At 42.3% G+C, this 24063-nt stretch overlaps 1 protein-coding gene across 1 annotated transcript in view; it reads left to right on the top strand.

Moving 5' to 3' along the window:
- The first annotated feature begins 9607 nt into the window (after positions 1 to 9607).
- The window catches only part of TAF4 (TATA-box binding protein associated factor 4), a 72733-nt gene continuing 58277 nt past the window's right edge, over positions 9608 to 24063 (top strand). Inside the window, exons 1-2 of the mRNA XM_050917768.1 lie at positions 9608 to 9944; positions 11931 to 13148. Of these exons, the coding sequence (XP_050773725.1) occupies positions 9620 to 9944; positions 11931 to 13148 (1543 nt within the window). The 5' untranslated portion in view covers positions 9608 to 9619. The remainder of the gene's footprint in view (positions 9945 to 11930; positions 13149 to 24063) is intronic.

The raw sequence follows: 24063 nt of genomic DNA, 5'->3' as shown, positions 1-24063 counted from the left end.
TGTCTGGCTCTGTTGATCTGTTTCCTTATTTCCTTGTGCGGGTATTGTAGTTTTGAGAATGCTTGTTGGAGATGTTGTAGGCGCTGGTCTCTGTCTGAGGGGTTAGAGCAGATGCGGTTGTACCTCAGTGCTTGGCTGTATAGACAATGGATCGTGTGATGTGCCCAGGATGGAAGCTGGAGGCATGAAGGTAGGCATAGCGGTCGGTAGGTTTTCGGTATAGGGTGGTGTTAATGTGACCATCGCTTATTTGCACCGTGGTGTCTAGGAAGTGGACCTCCTGTGTAGATTGGTCCAGATTGGTGGAATTTTTCCAGAGACTCCTTCCCATGGGTCCAGATGATGAAGATGGGAAGGAGTCTCTGGAAAAATTCCACCATGATTTCAACAGCTTCCACCCCACCATCAACCTCAGCCTGGACCAATCTACACAGGAGGTCCACTTCCTAGACACCACGGTGCAAATAAGCGATGGTATTCACCTACGAAAGCTCATGCTCCAAAACCTCTGTTAGTCTATAAGGTGCCACAGGATTCTTTGCTCCTTTTACAGATCCAGACTAACACGGCTACCCCTCTGATACTTGACTCCAATAATAAAGTGAGACCCAGTTGCGTGGGTGAGTGAATTCGCTTCTTGTAAGACGTTATCGGTCAAGACAACATGGTTAAAGGATCACGGTTTGGCAAGACTGATTACTTACAGTTACCAGAAATTATATGAATTAGCTCAGAGGCAAATATTTTCAGTTTGTCTAATACCGTAACTTGTTATCCCCCACCAATATCTGAAATTGTTGAAATCAGTGTTGGTGAGTCTGAGGACTATAAAATGTTGGAATAATTACCTGGATAATAGTTTAATCACTTCCATGAAACATCTTGACTTCAGCAAGAATTTTTAGTTGTGGATATAGGACTTTAAAGTACAAGATAAAACTCAAATCTTCAATAGCATCACCTGCCTTCCATGGATAGAATGTAGGCTACTAGAAATGCAAGACATTCCAGAATTGTTGAGGCTTCTGAAACAAACAAAAATCCTAATGGCAGTTTGAATGTGTAGTTGGAATCCTTGGAATCTTCTCAAGCTGGCACTCTGCTTCTTTCATTAATATTCCCAGCTCTTCTACTCCCGCCCCCTGCAGATGATTCCAGATCTTGATACTTCCTCCCTTGGCAAGCAATAAGAGAGCAGTGTGAGGAGTTAAATTAAGAGCAGGGCTGCCCCGGGGGGGGGGGGCAAGTGGGGCAATTTGCCCTGGGCCCCACAGGGGCCCCCACGAGAATATAGTATTCTATAGTACTGCAACTTTTTATGGAAGGGCCCCCAAAATTGCTTTGCCCCAGGCCCCCTGAATCCTCTGGGCAGCCCTGATTAAGAGCTGTTAGAAAGGAGAAGACCCTTAGACATTTATGAGAACTATAAATCCCTGAAAGCATTTAGGAACAGGTTAAAGGATCGCTCTCTAAATGAATTGCCTTTGTTAGAGAATTTGAGTTTTCTGAAGAAAGAGGTTCTTCTCATACTTTCAAGAAAAATGATTAGGTTGTTTTGTTAAACCACATCCCATCTTATATCCCTGCAACTAAATAGCCTTAACGTATAAAGAGGATGGTTCTTTTAATGCCAGTGCTGGAGTTCCACTGAATCTTCTGTCACTTGTATGTATGCTCAGCTGGCATGAATGAATGATTATGATGTACTTGCTACATCATGGTATTATGCTATATCTGTTGTACCTGATGCATTCAGTTGCAATCTAAGGTATGGTTCTATAGCTAGTAAAGTAGGCAAGTGTCAAGATAAATGCTGTCTCTAAAGGGCAAATTGGGATTGAGTGGGTGGGGTAAGAGTACAATAGAAAGGGATTGCACAGTTCACTTCCAGGAATCTTCTGTATGTTCATATGCTGTTTATTTCACAAATAAAAATTCAGCACCTCGATGGTTAGCAATGATTTGTCATATCCTAAAATATGGCAAGACTGGAAATCTGTCAGATCTAGAACAGTGCATAGAGAAGCATTCACTACACTTGTCTGGATCATATGTAGCTCTAACCATTGCTATTTATTAATCCATTATTGTTAAGAGTGATAATTTATTTGAATTATTTTCAAAGGGGGTAAAAAAAAACCAGACTAAAGACATTGTAAAACAAAAATTCCATACCCAGTTGAATCTACATAAGTTAATACAGAGAAACAAATCACAAATGGTGGTTGTTTCTTGATTTTGCTATCTAATCAAGCTCTGCTCTCCATGGTTGGAGGTCACCAGAGAGCCTCCAGAGCCATTATATCTTTATAATTAAACAGTTGCTTGTTTGATCTTCATGGGCATATCTGTAGTGTGTGCATTTATTCCAAAATTGAAAGTAAAATAACTGTCTTTTCCTGTAATTTTTCCTCCTGTGTGTCAGTATAGGATTGTATTTCTAATATATGTATAATAATAATCTTTGTGTTTGCATGGAACTGATCTACATGCACCATACACTTATTTGTACAGAGACTGTCACTTGACTCATGCAGAAAAAATCAGCACGTGGACTTTCAGGTTGGCCAACATGTGGGCATATTGGTGTACAGCTGCATCATCTTCAACAGGAGCTATATTCTTTTTGTCCCTCTTTTTGGCACAGCACACCTAAATTTGTCACTAGATCCTGTATCTACTTGAAGACGTGAACAAAGTGTTAATAAAAGTGGGAAAAAGAAATATTTCTGCAAAAGTAGATCCCTAATTCTGTAAAAGCTGAACAGCATAAAAAAACTGGGACACTGAAATCAATAGGACAGAACATTCTCATACGGTCATGATCTATTGTTGTTAGGTAAAATACAGAGGCTTTTATAGCACAAACATGCTGAAGTAAAGCAAACATTTATTTTGAAAACAGGAGACCTTAATTCTATGACCGTTTTTTAAATGACTAAAACCCACTTCTGTGCTGCCTGCAACTAGTGAGTTGTCCTCTTTTGTACTTATTTGCTGTAAATTGTGAAATAGTTATACTAGCCCAGTTTAGGAGAATGTTATTACCTGGATTGATGGGCTGAACTTCTTCACACTAATATATAGCAGTAAATTCCAGCTAGGTTATCAGGAATCCTCTTAGTTGGCACCCATTCCATTTAGTATAATACAGCTTCTAAAGAATTCCATACACCAATACACACATCAGAGGTGCAACATGTCTCAATCAGTGAGAAGCTGTATAATCTAATAGTCAAACTAGAGGACTGAGGCAGGAGACCCCCGCATTCTGTCTTCAGTTCTGTTGCTATCTCTGTGTGCAATCCTGACCAAATCACTTGAGTGTGTTTTACGGTACTTATTTATACAGAGCACTTTAAGATAATCAGATTGTAAGTGCAAAGTCTGATTGACTTCATGATGTCAATATTAGTATACAGAGCTCATAATTTTTAAATAGAACATCTTACTAGAATAATTGGAGTGGCTCAGATCCTCTCTGGTAGATGTCAGTTCGTATTAATGTGTAACTAGTCATCAGAACCAACAAAGTTTTCCAAGCGTTTGGCATATCACCCTTAGTGCTCAGTGTGTGTTTTGTAGCATGGTTTGAGTTGATACACTGATCCAGGTGGGTTACTATGATCTAATTAGGTTGAAATTCTGTCAGCTTCAATTGCATTTATGGACTGAATGTGTCAATGGTTAAAACCCAACTTGTATATGTTGGAAGCACCAATGGGTGGGTTGTGTGTGTAAAACAAACACAACCCATCAGTAGGAGGTTGGCTGTTCCACAACTCACCCATTTATTGATGGGGACTTTTGCTACAGCTGTGATTGATCACGTCGATCATTTTTCACTAGGCACTAACAGATATTCAATATGTTTATGATCAGAAATGACTCCTTCTCCATTGAAACACTTGAAAATTGCATCTTTTGCTCAGAGATGTTCTCTCTCCACTAATTGATCACTGTTATAAAATAGATTGTTGTAATGAGCTTTAGGCCCTGGTTAAGGATTCTTAAACAACTCCAACACCTTCAGCCTCATGGTAATACCTATGTGCAATGATCTTTGCAGGCTGTCTGAAGGGAACTTGCTTTTAGTATTTAAAGCTTTAAATAATATAGGATCAGTCACTCTGTGCTATAACTGCAGTTAAGAGAGGAAGTACATTATAAAGAAACACTTTTGTGAGCACAAAGCAAGGCTTTCGGTCAAAGATGCAGGACTGATATTCCAGTCCTTCCCATCAACAATTTCCATGGTTCACCTGTATGATTGATCCTTGCAGACTGAGGTGAAGACCTTTCCTTTTTAATTGTGAGGTGGATTGCGTAGTTCTTACTGTATGTAGAATTTTGGACTTTAGGCAGTGGCACCAAAAATGAGTAATGTATTACAAGGAAATTCCCACTGTGATACTGATTTTAAAGTCTGTTTATTGTTTTACAGCATCCAAAAGAGCAGTAGGCACATCACAGAACATAGAGAAGGCATGGTTCCCTACACTGAAGGACATAATAAATGCCTTCCACTGAAAAACAAACCATGTGGAGAGAGTGAAAGGATAGGAGCTTGTAGGATTGCTTATAGCGTAATATACAAGTTAAATGGGTTTCTATCTAAATTTTGTATTGCTGTTACTTACCCAATAGGGTAGTTATTACCATATGATAGGAGCCTTGTCAAGTGTTTAAAACGACTTCTGGATTTTATTTCTAATTCACTACGGGTGGGATCCACAAAGGGCTTTATGGGTTGCAGTACTGAGCATAATGGTGCCTGTTAGGCACTTAGAAAAATCACATGAATACTGCAATCCACAAAGCCTAAGTTTAGGTGCATAGGCACCTAGGAATGTGATCCACAAAAGCCATTCCACTTGGTGGAGAACGGCCTAAGCTAGCCAGCGGGAGATGCTGACTAGAGTGGCTATGTGCTAAGCCCGGCTCCTCTCTGAGATAGGCATCTAAGTCTAGACTGCATGGGAGGCATCTGGCTCTGCCTAGCAATCCACAAAGGGAACCTGCTGGCTGGAATAAAGTGGCTTAGGTTCCTAAACTGTTTCTTGAGAGGAGTTAGGTGCCAGCCTTACTTTGCATAAAACAGCTGGTGGGTGTGTCCCACCTTAACTTTTAGTTAGAACACTTGCACAGTATGTTGGAGATCCAGGTTCAATTTCCCCCCTTTCTTCCAGAGGGGGTCCAATGCACTCAATATTGACCTAAAAGTTAAGGTGAGCGGCACCACCTCCTCTGGTCAGATTCTGAATGGGATCCACTCTGGTAAGCAGTCTCTGAGCATGCTTACTGGATTGGGCCCTGCCTGCAATTTAGGCAATCATGAATCCTCCTGGGGTTTAGAGAAGAGACAGGCAGCCAGATGCCTGGAGGAAGGTACCTGTGTGTATGTCCAGAGACAAACACAGATGCCTAGGAAACTTAAGTGCCTACATGATTTGACAGTAGTTTTGTGGAGTCAAAACAGGAACTTAAGCACCTACGAACCTTTTGTGGATCTGGGCCCATGTGACCATAAGCTAGAGGGTCTAACTGCCCTAAAAACACTGGCAGTAGAAGAATGTAGAATCCTGCTAGCTTGCCGTGTCCTTAAGTCAGATCTCATCTGCTCCTCCCTATTGCTATTTTAATTCTGCCTCTACTTAAGCTCTTCCCTCTTACCCCAATTCTCTCCTCCATTGTTCACTTTCACCTTTTTCCATTATGGCTACAACCTGAGGCTCTACTCAGCCCAGGTAGACAAAGGGGAAGAAAAGATGGCTTTTGGCTACCTTTGTCATCCTGATGTGATCAGGGGTGCTATAATTTACATCTATCCTCTTATGTCCTTGGAGCCATTCTGGCAGCTGCTGTAAGCTAATAATCACTATCCCATTTCTGGGTTGTACTTGGACCTCTACTCCAGATTTCCTACCCCTTTTTGATTAACTGAATTGTAAAGCGCTTTAATGTGGGTAATGCCTAGATGGAGGTATGCCTACCTAAGGCAGCAGCATGGGAAGATACCATTCGCTTGTAAAAGAGTAATTTAAAAGGACAGCAGCCCTGCCACTGCATTGCTGTTGATAAATGCAAAGTAATGCATGTTTGAAAACATAATCCCATCTATACATATAAAATGATGGGGTCTAAATTAGCTGTTACCATTCAAGAAAGATCTTGGAGTCACTGTGGATCATTCCCTTGAAAACATCCACTCAATGTGCAGCGGTGGTCAAAACAGCAAACAGAATGCTGGGAATCATTAAGAAAGGGACAGATAAGACAGAAAATATCATATTGCCTCTATATATCCATGCTGCGTGCAGATCTGGTTGCCCCATCTAAAAAAGGATATATTGGAATTTGAAAAGGTTCAGAAAAAGGCAATATAAATTATTAGGGTCTGGAACGGCTGCCATGTGAGAAGAGATTAATAAAACTAGGACTTTTCAGCTTGGAAAGGGGGAGGATTTGATAGAGGACTATGAAATCATGACTGGTGTGGAGAAAGTAAACAAAGAAGTGTTATTTACTCCTTATAACACAAGAACTAGGGGTCACCAAATGAAATTAGGCAGCAGATTTAAAACAAAAGGAAGTATTTTTTCACACAATGCAGCATCAACCTGTGGAACTCCTTGCCAGAGGATGTTGTGAAGGCCAAGACTATAACAGGCGTTAAAAAAAAAACTAGGTAAGTTCATGGATGACAGAGATGGTGTCCCTAGCCTCTGTTTGCCAGAAGCTGGTGATGAGGACGGATCACTCAATTACCTGTTCTGTTCATTTCCTTTAGGGCACCTAGCATGGGCCATTGTTGGAAGACTAGATACTGGGCTAGATGGACCCTTGGTCTGACCCAGTATGGCCATTATGTTTTATTGCTGGAATTAAGCAACAAGCCCTAAGATGACACTCATCTTTAGAATACTACAGCTGTTCTGTTCAACCAATATTGATTAGAAATAAAGCTTGGAAGATGTATGAAGAAACAGGTCCTTTCTTTGCTCCTTCTTTCAGGCTGGTGTTGAAATGGTGGATGGCAAGTTTATATCAAATCATTGAAAACAAGGATAGAAAGACACATTCATTTTAAAGGCTAGTTAACTGACCTGTTTGGCTAGGGGAATTTAGACACGGCTTAATACATTCAAATGTCTGAAGAAGTGAGAAAATCACTTTTAATACTTTTTAAAATTCTCTGTGAAGAGATTAGAATTCTCATAAGGGCTGTCTGGGAGGGAAGAATAAGAATGACAGCATAGACAGTTCTGCAATATGAATATCTCCAACTATTAACAGGAAAAACTGGTCACTAATTTTGGAAGCAGAAGCAGCAAGACTTTACAATCATAAGCTGTGTATTCCTAAGAGATCCAGTACCTCTTAAGGCAAATATTAGTTGCAAACATGCTTACTTGGGAGTAAGACAGTTAATTGTCTGTCTTCCCTTCACATGAATTTGGATAGCTGACTTTACCATTTTATAGACTGGCCAGCTGATTTTAGGGAGGGGCATTTGTGATTAAGATACACAGGGGGTTTCTGTTTTTCCCTTCTTGCCTCCTAACAGCTAAACATTGCTCAAGTGACTCACTCCGTGCAACAGAAGTGCTGGCTACATGGATCACAGGAGATGTATAATGCAGAAAGTAATGATACCCTAACACTGAGGAATTTATGTATTCAATACTGTCTCTATCCTATTTGAAGTAGAGAAGCCTTGGAGAAAATTTGAGTGTCACTCTGACATGTCTCCATCTTTGCAGCCCATCGTGACTCATTAGGACACGAAGATCCATGCACTGTTAAACAATACTGAACTACACAGGATCTGAGTCCTATCCTACTGCAACAAATTTCAACATTAAGATCTAGTCACTCAAGTGAACAACAAACCAGAGGTAAGACAAACCTTGATCTGTAATATTGAAACAAGTTGTTACTACCTTAATTTGCCTACCATATACCTTTTAATGAGCAGTAGCATAAAATTGACTGGACACTATGGCAGGAATCTTATCTTTCAATTAATATTTGTTACTCTGGACAGTGAAGGTAGTGTTAAGTAACTAATTTATCACAGTTAAAGGACAGGCTGCATTTTTACCTTAGCTGAGCTTCCTTGCTTATGATGATACACAATGTTCAAATGCAACTTTAGTATCTCTGTAAGATTAGGGAGAAGCATAGCTACTACGAATTCAGTATTGCTAAAGACTACTGTCCCCTCCAAGCACTTGTGGGAAGGGTTTATAAATTAAATGGGTACTATCCTCTGCAGAACTGTTCAAAATAGAACAACTTCAATGCATTTCTCTGGCTGTAATTTGGAGCAGCATTTACTATTTGTCACAATGGTGCAATCTTCGTTAAACTGTAGCTACTCTGGATTCAAAGCTTTAGTTTCCTCTGAAAGGCTGAAGTTGTGGATAAGATGTTTAACAGTTGAGACGTTTGACTAAGCCCACCCCCACGTTGCTGTTGAGCTTTCAACACAGCCACCTCCCAGTTTCTTTTTCCAGGCTTTAAATCCCAGTACCCCAATCCCTTCCCCCTTGTATACGCATTCACAGCGCTCACTTAGTCTAGCCTGTCTGGTTGAAGGGACTGCCCACCCCGAGGCCCCCAGTCTGCTGAGTCAGTTTCCTAAATTCACTTTCAGGGAAGCGCCACAGCACCTTGCCTTGCACATAGATTAGTGGCGCCCCCTCCTTCGCTCCGTCCCACCCCCAGCTCCCGTAGCCGGCCCAGCCAGCGGGGCAGTGAGCTCCAGTAGCCCTTAGAGGCGTTTGAAATCCCCGCGGAGCAGCGGCACTCACTGACCGAGGGGAAAAGGCCAGGGGTGGCTGCTTTCCCGTGGAGCCCAGGTGGGAAGCCGCAGCACAGCCCCGCGCCTGCAGCCAGGCTCGCCTTCTCCCCAGGGCCGCTCCGCAACGAGGGGAGGCAGGCGGCACAGGCGCTGGGAACGAGCCGGCCCCATCCCCGAGGAGAGGGGCGCAGTGTCGCGGGTACCCGCCCTGCCCCCCAGAGCCCGCCTGGGCCACGCTGCCTCTGCGGGGGCTCTTTGCCCCTGGCCCCCCAACGGCTGCTGCTCGCTGCCCCTGCCGAGCCCGGGCGTGGGGCCCGAGGCCGCCTCTCCTCCCCCGCCCTCCCGGTGGATCAGTTACACGCAGCTGGCACAGGTGTGGGGCGCCCTTCAGACTCGCTCCAGCGACAAGGGCCAGACGCAGGGAAACATGCAGCCATCTTGGGCTCAGGCGGACAAAGAGCTGCCGGCTCTACCCTCAGTCCGCTCCCCGCATGCGGCCCCCGGCCCCCCTCCCGCAGCTCGAACTAGCCTGGCCACCCTCCCTGTCCGGCCACCCGCGACCTTCTGTCCCCGCTGCTCCCGCAGCGTCGCGTCCGGGCCGCCGCAGCCCGACTCCCAACTAAGCCTTCGCAGCCATTTGCCCAGGCTTTTATAGGCGGCTGGCGGCCAATCATCAGCGAGCGGAATCCCTCTCCGGCCGCTGATGTGAGCCGAGTCCTGCGCGCTTGCGCAGTGAGAGGGCAGCCTGGGGGGGTGGGAGGGAGGAGTGAAAGGGGAGGAGGGAACAGCTCACAGGAACCCTCCAAAAAAAAGATGGCGGCGGGCTCGGATCTGCTGGATGAGGTTTTCCTGAACACGGAGGTGGATGAGAAGGTGGTGAGCGACCTGGTGGGCTCCCTGGAGTCCCAGCTGGCGGCCTCCGGTCATCACCACCAGCACCACAAGGCGCAGGAGCCCCTCAGGGCCGCTGGGGGGCTGCTGGGGAACCATGTTGTGAGCAGCAGTAGCAGCAGCAGCAGCCCTAGCCCTAGCCCTGGAGGAGTAGTAGTAGGAGGCAATGCTAATGTCCAAACAGAGAGCAGCAGCAGCAGCAGCAGCAGCAAGATGGGACTCAGTGCCCCAGAGATCACAAAAGCAGGTAACCTGGGCAGGGGTGGGGGGCTCTCTGGGAAAGGGGCCTCCCCTCCCCCCACTCCCAAGCTCTGACTGCCTCCCTCCCTTACTGCTTTCCCCCCTTTTCCCTCTCTCCTCCTCCTTGTTGTTGTGACAAGAACTGGAGTGCAAGGGGTGGTATAAATCATATTGGGGAGAGCCTCCCCCACACCAGGCCCTTTAGTGTATGTCTGACTGTGCTCCTCCTCCCCCTCCTTGCTCCTGGGGTGTAGATGAGGTGTTTCTTGTCATATGGGAGTACTGCCCCCCATGATAGAGCCATAAACAGGCACTGATGGGTTATCAGTCTCTTTTTTCCTTACCTTGTTGCTGGAGTGTAAAAGGCTGCTCTTAATCATAGGGGTCAAGGAGGGGAACCAGTGCGGGGGAACTATCCCTTTGATAATGGCTTTCCCCCAGTTTGTTTGAATGTTCCTCTGCCTTCCCTGTTGCTAGTGTACATTGGATGGTGGGGTTTATTGGGGGGATTCCCACTTAATAGTGCCTTCCAATCTCTGTCTGAGTGCTCCTTCCTCTCCCCCTTCTCTGTTGCTGAAGTGCAAAGGGGTGTTATTAATCATGACACCCGTTTCCTGTAGAGGAGGAAGTGAGGAGGGATTTCAAGGGAAAGAAGACCCTAAAAATGCCTCCCTTCTGGATATTCCCCTTTGCCCCTCTTGTAGCAGGAGCTTGGAGGGGGCATTCAACACCTTTCATTCCTCTTTCTCCCTCAAGGGGGTGTTGTGGCAACACAAAGTCCTGGTATTTGGGGTGGGGGGGGGGAAGGATTCAGAGCACAACCCCTATCCTCCTCCTTAGAATGTCTTCTCTATATCCGTCTGTGAACGTTTGCCCCCTTGATGGAGGAGCTGGGTTATAAGGGAATGATGTTAATCATAATATTAGGTCTCACTTTGAGAATAGGTGGGAGGTTTGTTTTATAGGGAAGGGAAAAATATCCTTATCTGCCCACTATCTATCTGTGATTCTGCCCCCTGTCCCTTCCTCCCCACACACACTTTTCTCTGCTTCTTGTTGCTGAAATGTAAGAGGTTGCTGACATTAATAATAACAGGTCTGTAATGAGGATCTTACCGGAGGGTCCTCTTAGCTACTGAGACACACATTATAAGGGTTATCTCTGACAGCTCCCTTCTCATTTCTCTCTCCTTAATTCAGGACCTGGACTGCCAAAGCTGGTGTTAATCATGATACCAAGCCTCATTAAATCAGGATGAGGAGGTCTCAGGGCAGGAGGCCACATTGTAGTGTCCTCAGTGTCCAAGTCTGTTTTCTCCCCATATTTTTCTTTATGGTTGTGGGAGCTTGAGGAGCAGAATCACAACAGCAGGCCCTGGTATGGACGAAGTCCTCTTATGGAAACTTTTTCTGTCAGATTAACAGCTCTCATCCCCTACTTTTTACACTGTTGTACTAGTTGAATTCCATGATACTACTAGGTTCTACTATAGGAGATGAAAGGATTGGGGGTAGAGTGTGCAAGGTATAGAGGGCACAGGGAGAACTCTTTATTGATTTATTTCCCACTCTTTTTTTTCTTTTCCCTCTAGTTGCGGGAACTGGAGTGCAAAGGATGTTGTTAAACATAATGTCAGGCCTGGAATGGCGGAGAGAAGAAAGTGTAGGGAAAAGAAGCACCCTCAACCCCCTTTATTGTCCAGATCCTGTCTTGTTGTGTGTCTGTCTTCCCTTTTTTCTCTTGTTCATAGGGGTGCAATAATTAATATCACTGCTGCCAGGTGTCCGTATGGGGAATAAATGGGCCTCAGGGTAACCTCTTTACACAGAGGAAGAGGACTTGTATTTTCACCACCTTTTTTCTTGTTTCAATGCATGCAGCATGGGGGGAGGGCATGAAGCAGGCTTGGGAGGGTGGAGGAACACACTCCCTCTACATTTTTCTCCTCCTGCACATTCTCTCCTTTGAACCTTGTTGTTGTTGATGTTTCAGGAGCTGGAGGAGTGCAAGGGGGTGTTATTAATCATAACACCAGGTCTCAGAGTTCAACTCTGGATGGAGTCACTACAACCAGCACCAGCACCACCACCGCAGCAGCAGCAGGAGGAGGATCTGAAACTGCTGCTGCTCCAGGGACCCTCAGTCAGGGCAAATCAGTGGTTATCAGTACCATGGCAACTGCCTTATCCACCAGGAATGGCAAAATTGAGACCACAACGGTGCAAACTTTGAATGGGAGTAATGTGGTGATGAACTCTCACCATTCGGGAAGTGCTGCTTTCTCTGGGACTCCTGCAACTGCTAATCCTGCTGCTGCACCTGCTGTTGCCCCTCTGGTTAACAATGGACCTGGATCTGTGGGGAAGGGAAATACAGTTAATGCTGTTTTGCCATCAGCTTCTAACACTGTCATCCAGACTTCTTTCCTCAGCACTGCTGTGTCCTCCACCTCATCCTCATCACCCACAGTAATCTCTTCGCAACCGCCACCAAGCATTGTAGGTGGGGGGCCTACTGTAGCACTGGTGAGGCCACCAGTTCACACAGCAGGACCCACGGTAGCTGCAGCTGCTGCAGCCACCCAGAATGGGAGCAATACTGTGATCAATTCAGCCATCGGTGTGGAGAGTTTTCCTGCTGTTGCTGCAGTCACTGTGGGTTCTGGAGTTTCCCTCCAAACATCACTTGTGAACAGCCAACCTGGTTCCAGTGTGTCACCCATCACACAGCTCCTCAATTCAGCCATCGGTGTGGGGAGTTTTCCTGCTGTTGCTGCGGTCACTGTGGGTTCTGGAGTTTCCCTCCAAACATCACTTGTGAACAGCCAACCTGGTTCCAGTGTGTCATGCGTCACACAGCTCCTCAAATCAGAGTCTCCTAAAACTATAGTGCATGCAGTATCCCAGCAGCAGACACTAGTTGCAAGTGGCCAGCCCAGTACTACAGGGGGTAACATGATAATTGGGCAAACTATGCAAGCTGGGCTCTCCAGTGTGGCCCCCAGTCCCGGTGGGATACCTCCTGCAGCTCCTGGTACCCCTACAGGAATGGCTAAGGGCACTGCCAGTACAGTGGCACAAAGTCTGCCAAGGACTCCAACAGCAACTACCAGTGGTATCAGAGCAACTTTGACTCCCACAGTTTTAGCACCTCGTCTGCCTCAGGCACCTCAGAATCCAACTAATATTCAGAACTTTCAGTTACCGCCAGGTAAGTAAAGACTAGAGATTTTTATTTAGTGGCTGTATATGTTGTTGAGAGGAAGATGAATATATCTAGATTTAGTTGTAAATCATGGGGAAGCTTTTGCTCTCAGATATCACTTGCTTTTGGACAGTGGCATGGGATATGGCTTGATTTTTATGCTGTTTCAGGTGACAAAGGCATGTTGACACAATTATTTTAGAAGTCTTACTATTGTTTAGATTTTCCTTTTTACTAAAATGCAAGTGTGAACAAAGCTGCAAGCCGACACAAATGTGATTAAAATGCTATTTTACTGCACCTTGCTGTTTCATTTTCACAAGATGCATTTTGACTTTAAAGCAGTTTTGTCAGTAATTCATCTAACCTAGCATGCTCCTCTTTTCCCTGTCCCTGTATGCCCCCCTGTACCATACAAGGAGCATTGCTTGGTAGTGCAGCAGCAGGTACAGCATAAGGAGAGAAGCTACCTTCTTTTACCATAAATACATTAAAATAACATTAGAAATCTGAGTTATGATCTCAAATTTGGAGCTCATGATGATGATCATTTATCACTGGACCTTCAATACAAAGGCAATCTTACTCTGTCCTTACCTTACCCTGTTGTGTGTAGGGTTGCAGCGCCTGTAGTAACTAACATTGCGCTTAGTCAGGGAACCAAGCTCGGGAGTGAGTTAAAGGCAGTATAAAAAAAGCCCTCTGTTCTGAGAACTGGTCTATGCTCTGTCAAATATCCCTGGTTGGTTTTTTTTGTCGTTTTGCTAGGTGATATTACTATACAAAGAACAGCCAATTAAATTTTATTATTACTACCTAATGAAATCAATGGGGTGCATATGCAATTCATTTCAATAGAGCAGTAAAAATGATATCTGTTGAAACTACTACCCAACCTTAGATTGATGCACTTATTACTAAGATACCAGCAACCACATCTTACTGTACACTATGTTTCTGTATAATACACCTCTACCTTGATATAATGCTGTCCTTGGGAGCCAAAAAATCTTACCGCGTTATAGGTGAAACTGTGTTATATTGAACTTGCTTTGATCCACTGGAGTGCACAGCCCCGCGCTCCTCCCCCAACCCCCCAGAGCACTGCTTTACCATGTTATACCCAAATTCGTGTTATATCGGGTGGCATTATATCGACGTAGCGGTGTACTCCATTTATAGTATGTGACACTGCATGGTTCAGTTAAGTCTGTCAAACATTCTGTATATTTAAATCACAATTGGGATATTAAAAATCTACATTTTTCTTGCATAGAAAGATATTGCCTGGCAAGAATATTTCATATGCTGAAGTTTCAAAACTGTTTTTAAATTTATCAAAAAGTCTTAAACCTTTGGAATCCCTGTTTTTAAGTTGGAGCCTGTTTTAATAATAGTAATAACAATAAAAACCTAAACTAAAAATGCATCATACTTTTCAGGATTTGAAGATATTATCCCTTTCTGCAATATTAATAAAATTGCCCTTATGGTTTACAGTTGATGGTAGTAACGTTTAGGTATATAGCTCCATAGTGGCAATATGGCAGTACTACATAGTATAATTAATTATGGAAAACATCTACTGGACATGATCAGCAGTGCTAATAAAGTAGTTTTTAAACCACTAACATTTTTATCAACTTACTAAAATGTGCCCCATTTATCAACAAGGGCCCAATCTTTATGGTTGAGCATGCATAAGTTACTCCTGTGCATGGTCCCAGTGAAATCAAAGTAGGACTTTGCAGGATCTAGCCTTTAATTTTTAAGATTAAGTCCTTTAAATTTAAATTTGACAAAAATCCAAAATCTCAAAAGAACTATATTTTTTGGTCAGCAGCTTCTGTTGAGCACACTGGGAGTTGGCTGGATGCTGAGCTGTTTTGAAAATCTGGTCCCAGTTATGGGTGCTGAATACTTGAGAAAATCTAACCCTAGATGTTTTGGGTTCTCCCCCTCATGCTCAGTATCCACTTAAGTGCCATTAACTTTAATGGAGTTTACATATATGTATGAGGGGAGAATAAACTAATTCAAAAACATAATGAATTAATTGAATTTTGAAGTACAGCACAGTGACCAAATTTTCAAAGGAAGTTTTACCCATCTGTCAAATTGCTCCAGCAAAGTTTGTACATCAAAGTTTTTGCACGTACAAAACCTCAAATTAGTCTCTGCAAGCAACATTTGCATGTAAAAATTGGAGAGCTGTATGCTAATATAGTTTGCTCATGCAAGTCTGAGGAGTTTATGCATGATATAACTAGAGAACAAAAGCTGCATGTGCAAATGGTAGTGTGCATAAAGTAACAACAATTTAGCATCCACTTTTGAAAAATTTGCCTGTTGTGTAGCACAGTGGCTCTCAACTTTTCCAGATTACTGTACCCCTTTTAGGAGTCTGATTGATCTTGCATACCCCCTAGTTTCACCTCACTTAAAAACTATTTGCTTACAGAATCAGACAAAAAATACAAGTGTGTCACAGCACATTATTACTGAAAAATTACTTATTTTTACTGTGTAATTATAAAATCATTTAGAATATAAATATTATACTTACATTTCAGTGTATACTATATATGGCAATATAAACAAGTCATATGAAATTTTAGTTTTTACTGACTTCGCTAGTGCTTTTTATGTAGGCTGTTGTGAAACTAGGCAAAAATCAGATGAGTTGATGTGCCCCAGAGGTCTTCCAGGGGGTACATGTACCCCAGTTGAGAACCACTGGTGTAGCGCATATTCTGTATTTATTTTCCAAACAAAATAAACTAGTTGTTTAATTTCCAGTCCCCACACCCAAATGTCCAATTACTGTTCCACATAAAGGACACTGAATACAAAAATATCAATATTTTTATTAACCTGTGGCTTTACTAAAAGATTCTTTAAAAAAGTGTTTTTGAGGTAGTCTGCCTTTACCTTTACAAACGGTTTAGTTGATTTACACTTCTTAAAATATATTGCTGCTGGAATGTCACCTGTATGGTGTATCAGTTTTTAGCTAGATGGAATTTAAAATGGCCAAGTTAGAAATATGTGAAAACAGGGAGATTAATTGTTGTGGTGCTGTTAGGTTCTGCCACATTATTTGTTTTTCCCCTCCCCAAGGAAACAGGGTTATCAACATTAGTTTTGGTTAATAATGGGTTCATTTTTGTTTTACCAAGATCTTAAGAGGATGGGAGAAGTGTGTGCATAATATATATACACAATGTGTGTATGTATATGAAAAGCAGTATATCTGCACTTTCTCTTCTCCAGCAGCCCAGATTTGTAACTTGTAGCCTGAACATTTGAAGCACTGCTATACAATTCCAAAAATTGCCTAAAAAAACATCTTTTTGGCTTTAGCAGAGATGTGGAAAATACTCTTGAATTGACTTCAGAAAGGATGATTCTGTCAAGTATGCAACGAGTTTATTTAAAGATAATTTCATAAAATGCACTATGAATCAAAATAAGTCTTCTTATGTTTTTAACTACTTGCGTTGTTCTGAAGTAAATAGTGTGAGGAGATCTTTTATGCACTCATCTGGTAATAGCTGGGACAATTGATATTAAAACATCATGGCAGTTGTTTCAGATACACAGAAAAGTATCTTAGTTGTTCATAGATGGAACAGAAGTCTACAAGTAGAACAGAACTATGCAGCATATATGAGATCATAATTGGCAGGTGCTGCAAATGTTTTTTAATGATTTTCACACTTCTATAAATTTTATTTTCCCTCTGAAAAAGTTAGTTTTAGGATTAGCAAAGCAGTATTTTCACTTGCATTAGTATATAACAGGTTCTCAAAACTGACCGCAATGGAAATCTACAATCTTCTTACCATAACTGTATTGTCAGCCCTGGGAATTTAACAAAAAATGAAACAGGTTTCTCTGATCACAGGTATATTATACTGTTACTCTCTTCTGCTATCTTCTTATGGCATTTAGTCGACACTATGAGCTAGGGATGTGGTTCCCAGCTCACAGGTACGTACTCGCAGTAGCTCAGTGACAGCTAGCACTGTGTAATAAATGAAAGTGTAGCTGTGGTATTATGGGCAGTAGCAGCGATGGCCCAGCTAAGCCATGCTCCTGCTGCCCATGCTGCCATGGCTACACTACTGTTTATGCTTGAGCTAGCTCTCATTGAGCTAGCATGAGTGTGTCTGTGAGCTGGGGATCACACCCTAGCTTGTAGTGTAGACCGAGCCTAAGAAGCCTGCTAAGAGGTATGCAGCATTGGCGGAGGGGAGGTACTATATGCATATATTGAATTAAAACAGTACAGAGCTGGTAGATCAGGAGAGTTCCCCTCCCCCCATGTCCTCCTCTCCCCCCCCACCCCCAGCCTAGGCAAAAGTGAAATATAGAAACCCCACTTTTTTTCCTTTGAGTTTTAGTACTTATGAAAATTGCTGAAGACTAAAGGTCCTTCTTGTCCACAGAATAGTATAGCAAAATGTAGTAACCATTAAAGCTTCCCTACACATCAATCTGCAGGAATCACCCCTGGGTGATGGGAGTGTGGTAGATATTCTCTGTGCCCACTTAATCCTCTGTTCTTTTGGCTGAGACTGCCAACAAGTATATCGCAGTTGTCCACTAGTCACTGAACTGATGCCACAAATTAATATTTATATAGGTCATAGAACAACCGTCAGATGGTAATGATAGAGGGTCTCTATAGCTTTACTCCTCCCCCAGTATTTCCTAGTATCTGCTAGTAGTTGAGTGTGGGAAATGGGGACGCAGATGTGTATTGTATTCTGTCACCTAGCTTCTGGGGTGGTTTTTTTGGGTCTTCGTGCACTATGAATAACTCCAGTGGCTTCCACCACTGGTAGCTTTCCCAAGCAATATCAGTGTGAAACTGACCTGATTTGAGGAGTTTCATTGTTGTAGGGTTCTGAATAGCACTAGTGAAAATGACTAATGTTAATTTCACGCTGCTGCTGCTGCTTGATAGAGCTATAGCTCCAGTGCTTCCACTGGCACCTATGTAATCTGTATACTGAAGAGGACATTATCCATTTATATTTGTCTCACATTTGGATGGTTTTCTTCAAAACCATAGAGGTTGGGTAATTAATTTGTTTTAAATGGAGGTTTAAATTCTACAGCAATATATGGGTTTTGGCTCTGTCACTTGCTGGAGGAAGATTCTTTCTTCTCTTGGTTTTGGTTTTTGGTGTTTTTTCCAACCTCTGCTTATTGTGGTCCCATTTAGAAAAGTATTTTATGCCTAACTTTAAGTATATACTCAAGTCTCATTGACTTGAATAGTGATGCTTTCCTGAACTGGAGCCATTAAAAGCAGCTTGCACACCTGTAGTGTATATATTTTTTGGCAAAAGTCTTCTTTATATTTAAAAATCCAAATTTTTGTCACCAAAAATCAGCTGGGTGCACCACAATAATTGTCATCAAATTGGCATGAAGGCATAGAGAGAGACTTGGGTCCCAATCCTGTAAACCGTTTTATGTACATGTGATTGTACTCGGATGAATGGTCCCACTGACTTCAGTAAAGACATGTATTTACTAATGTTTTTCCAGGATTGGTATCCTAGACTAGTAAGCATAAGAGGTTGGAAAGAAAAAAGGGGACGCTAACAGATTTTGAATAAAATGATCTAAATAGTTTTCTTCATTGTAAAACGCTTGATACTTGTTATAGCTGAGCACATTGCTTTTTGGGTCCATTCTCTTTTTTTTTTTTTTTTTTTTTTTTAAGTAGGCATCTCTGAAATGCTTAATTGTCTATTTAAGTTTCTGTGAATGTGAATACACATGAAAACTTGCTGACTTTCAGATGAAAGATACATTCCAATATTTAGCATTCTTCCTTCAGACACTTTGTGTGTATCTCCAATTCTAATTCCCACCAACTTGTGAGCAAGTCCAAATGTTCCCACCTGTTTACAGCTTTTGTGTACTATACTATAGCCTACCAGTGTTATGCTGCTAACTGTTAGCATGGCCATATTTTGTGTGGTTTAAAAAAAAAGATATCTAACAAGCAAGGATAATAGCAGCTTACTGTAGTACTTTCACTTTCAAAGCATATTACAAATGTTAATCCTCTCATAACCCCTGGTTGGTAAGTGAATGTATTTTGTCAACTTGAAAGCTGGGGAAACTCAGGGTGAAAAGTTGTGACTTTCCCATTGGCGTTAGGGGTGTCAATGTCAAATCCAAAATTAAAACTTGGAAGTTCTTTGCTCGATCACTGGATGATATTTGTTTCCAAGAGAGAGAATTATGAATTTCCTCTGTTCTACATTTAAAAGGGTTGGGGGGAAAACTGCTCAAATTATATATCAGCAAAAGGAACATTTTTGCTTGATTTGAAGTGTCTTTTTATATGTAGATCCATCAGGTTTACCATATATTTCAAGAGTAAGGGGAAAAAAAAGTTTGACTTGTTAAAAATTGAAAGATCTTACCTTATTATGACAACCTTAAATTTTGCCCCAGAAGAATTTAAGGTTGAGAGGGTGATTTTCTTTTATTTTTTTTTTTTAAACAGCATATCATGAGACCGAGCAATACATTGTTTTACATTGACCAGTAAAATACAAATTGACACTTTCAGTGACCGGGCTTTATAGGATGTATAACTGTGATTCTTCAAAACTAACTTGTGGAAGCATTTAGTTATCTTGAGCTGTATATAATACAGTTCCATTTTAGAGTTAGAGTAGTTATGCAAAATTTTGTATTCACGCCAGTCTTCATAACAAACTAGGATTCTCTTTTTAAAACATGCTTAATTTCAGTTGAAGTTTGGTGTTTTGGGGATTACTTACCCCTTCAGTTTAAGGGCCGTGCAGATGCCAGTGATCAACAAGAGCTGTGAATGTGGGTTAGTTGGTACTTCTGAGGCTTTCTGCACACCACTGCTAGCACAGGAACTGTCCAACAGTGTGTGTGCTCAGTGAGTCACCATAATTTTCTATTTCCATGAATCTAAGTGGGCCACTTTTGAAAGGCACTCAAACTCTTCTGGCCTGAGGACCAAAAATTTGGATGCTGCTCTCAACTTGAGTTCACAACTCAACTGCCGTACTCTATTTTAGCTAACCTGGCAATGGAAAATGTAAATGTGAGCACTTCATATTAATCAGAAAAAATGTGCTTTGGTCGACCAACATGGTGATAAGACAAATAAATTATTACAAAATACTCTAGAGATTGTTTTGATCTATTGAGTATTTTGAACACTTTCAGTTCTAATTATTGAAAAGTGTTTCTTTCCATGTCTGTAAATAAAAATTTAAAGTTTTTTAATTGCATGAGCTATATATAGAATTCATTTCAAATAAAGACCCAGAATGCCTTATTACACTACTTGAAGTTCTTCTATTAAAAACATTTTAATGTCAAAGGGCTTAGTTTAAAACACTCTTGACAGTTTTAGTCACCTGGGGTCAAACTCAGCCTTGGTGGGCTGGGCATATCTCTCTTTGACCATGTCTGAACATCCATGTTTGATTTTGAGATATTCAGTTACAAAGTTACTTGTCAGTCATGCTAATTAGTTTATATTCCGTTCTTGAAAAAGTAACGGAAGCAGTAGCATTATAGAAACAGTTGGTCACTTGAGAAATATAGTGTAAAAAAAAAAAAAGTTTCCTAGTGACCTTAGTAGTGGAGAAAATATCTTTTTGACAGTCTTTGTCAGCTAAAACACCTAATATTATCAACTGTTAAGATTCTGTGTATGGTTAGGTGTACCCCTGCGCCTGGTGGAGCCTCTGTGGTGTCCAATGGGGTCTACCTGTGGCCACATGGGTACACTTGGGCCAAGTCCGTTGTGCAATCAGGACCTCAATGAGCGTTAGTGAAATGAGGATCCTGTTGAAATCTCCTCCCTCCTTCTGAATACTTTCCTTCCCTGATGTATGTCTTAAATTAAAACTAGGAATCCATTCTGATATTTCACCTAAGTTCCCTCTAAGCTGTGTGGCTATGCAGCTGCCTGTTAAGCCCTGCTCAGGGCTGTAGTAGGGAGAGGCGCCTCTCCCTCAGCACAGACCAGTCCCGGGCTTGCTGTGGCCAGAGGAGAGGAGCTCTTCCCTTGGCTCAGCCCAGAGCAGCCTGGGAGAGGAGCCCGTCCCCTGGCCTAGCTCTGCTGGGACTGCCCCGGCAGGAGAGGCCTCTACCCCGGCCCCGACTTGCTGTGGTTAGAGAGGGCTGCAGGGAGTCGTCTCTCCCCACTGCAGCAGCGGGGCAGCCTGCACTCCAAACCCTTCATCTCTGGTCCCACCCCAGAGCCTGCACCTCCCACACCCCAACCCTCTGCCCCAGGCAGAGCCCTCATCTCTCCACACCCCAACCCTCTGCCCCAGCCCTGAATCTCCTCCCAAACTCTTCATCCCCACCCCCACCCTAGAGCCCTCACCTCCCCTGCACTCCAACCCTCTGCCCCAGCCTTGAGCCCCCTTCCACATTCCAAACCCCTGGGCCCCACCACCACTCCATGAATTTTGTTATATGCACCAACATGGAGGTGATGTGTGACAAATCACCTCCATATTGATGCACATAACAAAATTCATTCCATACCTGGATGTAAACAATTAGAGGGAACACTGTATCTGACCCATGTTACTGAACTTCTTGAGTAAAAATAATGCTCTGCATGATATGTACACTAGTTTAATTTAAATTATTTTTTCAAACTGACTTAGATCTTATCTAAATCCCAAAAGTTGTGCTTTATACCAGTACAGTTAAAGTAGTACAGCCTCCCTAGTGCGGGGCAGCGTAAACCTAATTCCTGTAAGGGAACGGGACAGGACTAAGCTGTACTATTTGTAAGGTACTTTTTATGGTATAGCTACATTCACAGTAGGGATTGTACCAGTATAACTAGTTTTGTTTTTTATTTTAATTTTTTTAAAATCACACACTTAAATAGTCTGGTTATACCAGTATGAAAACTGTGCAAACCAGGCTTTAGCAAAATCAGTGCAAAATGCTATGTGGGGACATGCTTATTTTGATTAAGGCTTAATCTACACTTAAATAAGTTTGATTTAAATTAAAATAACTGTTCAGTCTTTTACACTGGTTTAACTAAATATGTTTAAAATGACACACTGAGCTAAACTGGTAAAACTTTCTCATGTATACAAACCCTTACTTTGACTAGCTCGATATGCTAAATGTTTGTTAAAGTAGAAAATACTAATTGATTTGAACTCAGATGGGATTGAAACCTATCGGTCCCAATCCTGCAATGAGATTTGCACAGAATGATCCCTGCGGTCTCCCAGATCCCCTCTGAAAGTAGTGACAAATATGGAGTAAAAGACTGTTCCTGCCTATGTAATGCTGTCAGGTTAAAATCATAATTTTAAAAGATCAGTCTCCTTATCAGTGTTAGATGACTACTAGATTATTAACGTTCAAATGTAAAGGGTGACTTTCCTTTTCATTATTTATTTATTACATTTTGATCATCTTTGGTAAACAAGTCAGTGTCATTTTTGTTTCTGGTCTTTCACTTTCTGGTAAGCTGGCACTAACATAGCGCTGCAATAGGTTAACACTGTAGGGAGATGTTCAAATAAAGTTCTTCTGGGCAGAGACTGTCTTTACTCTTTGTGCAGCCCCTAGCACAGTGAGGGTTGGATTCTGGTTTGGGTCTTTATGTAGTTCTGAACTACAATTTTCCACCTTTGGTTATTTGCTTGGATTTATTTTTATCAGTGACATTGGGTAATTTTTTTCAAATAAAGAACCAAAAATGTAAAATTTGAACCTCATCTACCTGGCAATCTCCCTTTTAACTTTACAGCATTGCTCCTTGACCAAGTATTGCTGAGAAACATTTTTCAGTGATACATTGTTCCTGATACAAATTCAAGAGAGAGCTTGGTTTGTATTATGTAAGAAGTTTGTATCATTTTAAAACACTGTCATGCTTTGTGTGGAAGAGTTTATATGGATCCATATATAGTACTTCATTCTTCTAGTAAGAGCAATCTATATAACTTTTAAACATTACTATCCTAATATATGCCCTTGAGTTGCTGAATTATTAAACTGATGCTATGAGTTTATCATAGAGAATTAAAAGTATGTGAGGTACTGTACAGACAGCTAAAATAATATTATCCTTGTCTCATAGGGGAATGTTTCCTAAATGGTGCGACCTGACCTACCAGTGGATCGTAGAAAGGTTCTAGGTGGGTTGCCATATGCAGGGCTGGATTAACCTGTTACTAGGCTCTAGGCAAACATCCACTTCTCCTCACTCAGTGCAGAGGTGAGGCCCGGAAAGGTAATTGGGGGTGGGGTGGGGTTGGAGAAGTTGGAGAGCAAGCTTACCCCACAGCGGCACCTCCAGTGCCATGGGGCACTCTGGGTGTTGAGACCTGTGGCACAGAGTTGCAGAACCAATCAGGTTTGTCCTGGCTGCCCCTCCATCACACACATGGGTGGCTGGGCCAAGCCTGAGTGGTGCTGTGACCTCATGCCCAGTCATCACACTAGGAGCAGGCAAGAGCCATCGCTGCAAGTTGAGTGCAGGGTGGGCTTCCTCTCTGCCTCCACCCCTCCCTGGGGGCCTTTCCTTTACACTGGGCTGGGGTTAGGGTTTTGGTTCCTGGGGTGAAAGGTGTACATATGTAATGGTGGGTTGGAAAAAGAGAGAATGCAGTTGGTGGGTTGCCTTAGTAAAATGTTTGGGAATCTCAGCCATACCATCTAAATATCAATGTAGAAAGAGAGGCTAGGTGATGGGTCACAAACAAAAAGCAGATTACTGACCAACAATGTTTAACTTCTGAAAAGTAACTATTAATAATCAAGTGTGTATATTTCCATGAAGAAAAGCTAGGACTGGTAAGCCTCTTGAAAGAACTTGAAAGAAACGAGGATGGGGCATGGTGGACCTGGTCAGGGA

Source organism: Gopherus flavomarginatus, chromosome 11, assembly GCF_025201925.1.
Source record: "Gopherus flavomarginatus isolate rGopFla2 chromosome 11, rGopFla2.mat.asm, whole genome shotgun sequence".
Lineage (NCBI taxonomy): Eukaryota > Metazoa > Chordata > Testudines > Testudinidae > Gopherus > Gopherus flavomarginatus.
The sequence above is the reverse complement of the archived record's forward strand: the minus strand, read 5'-3'. Positions and strand labels throughout refer to the sequence as shown.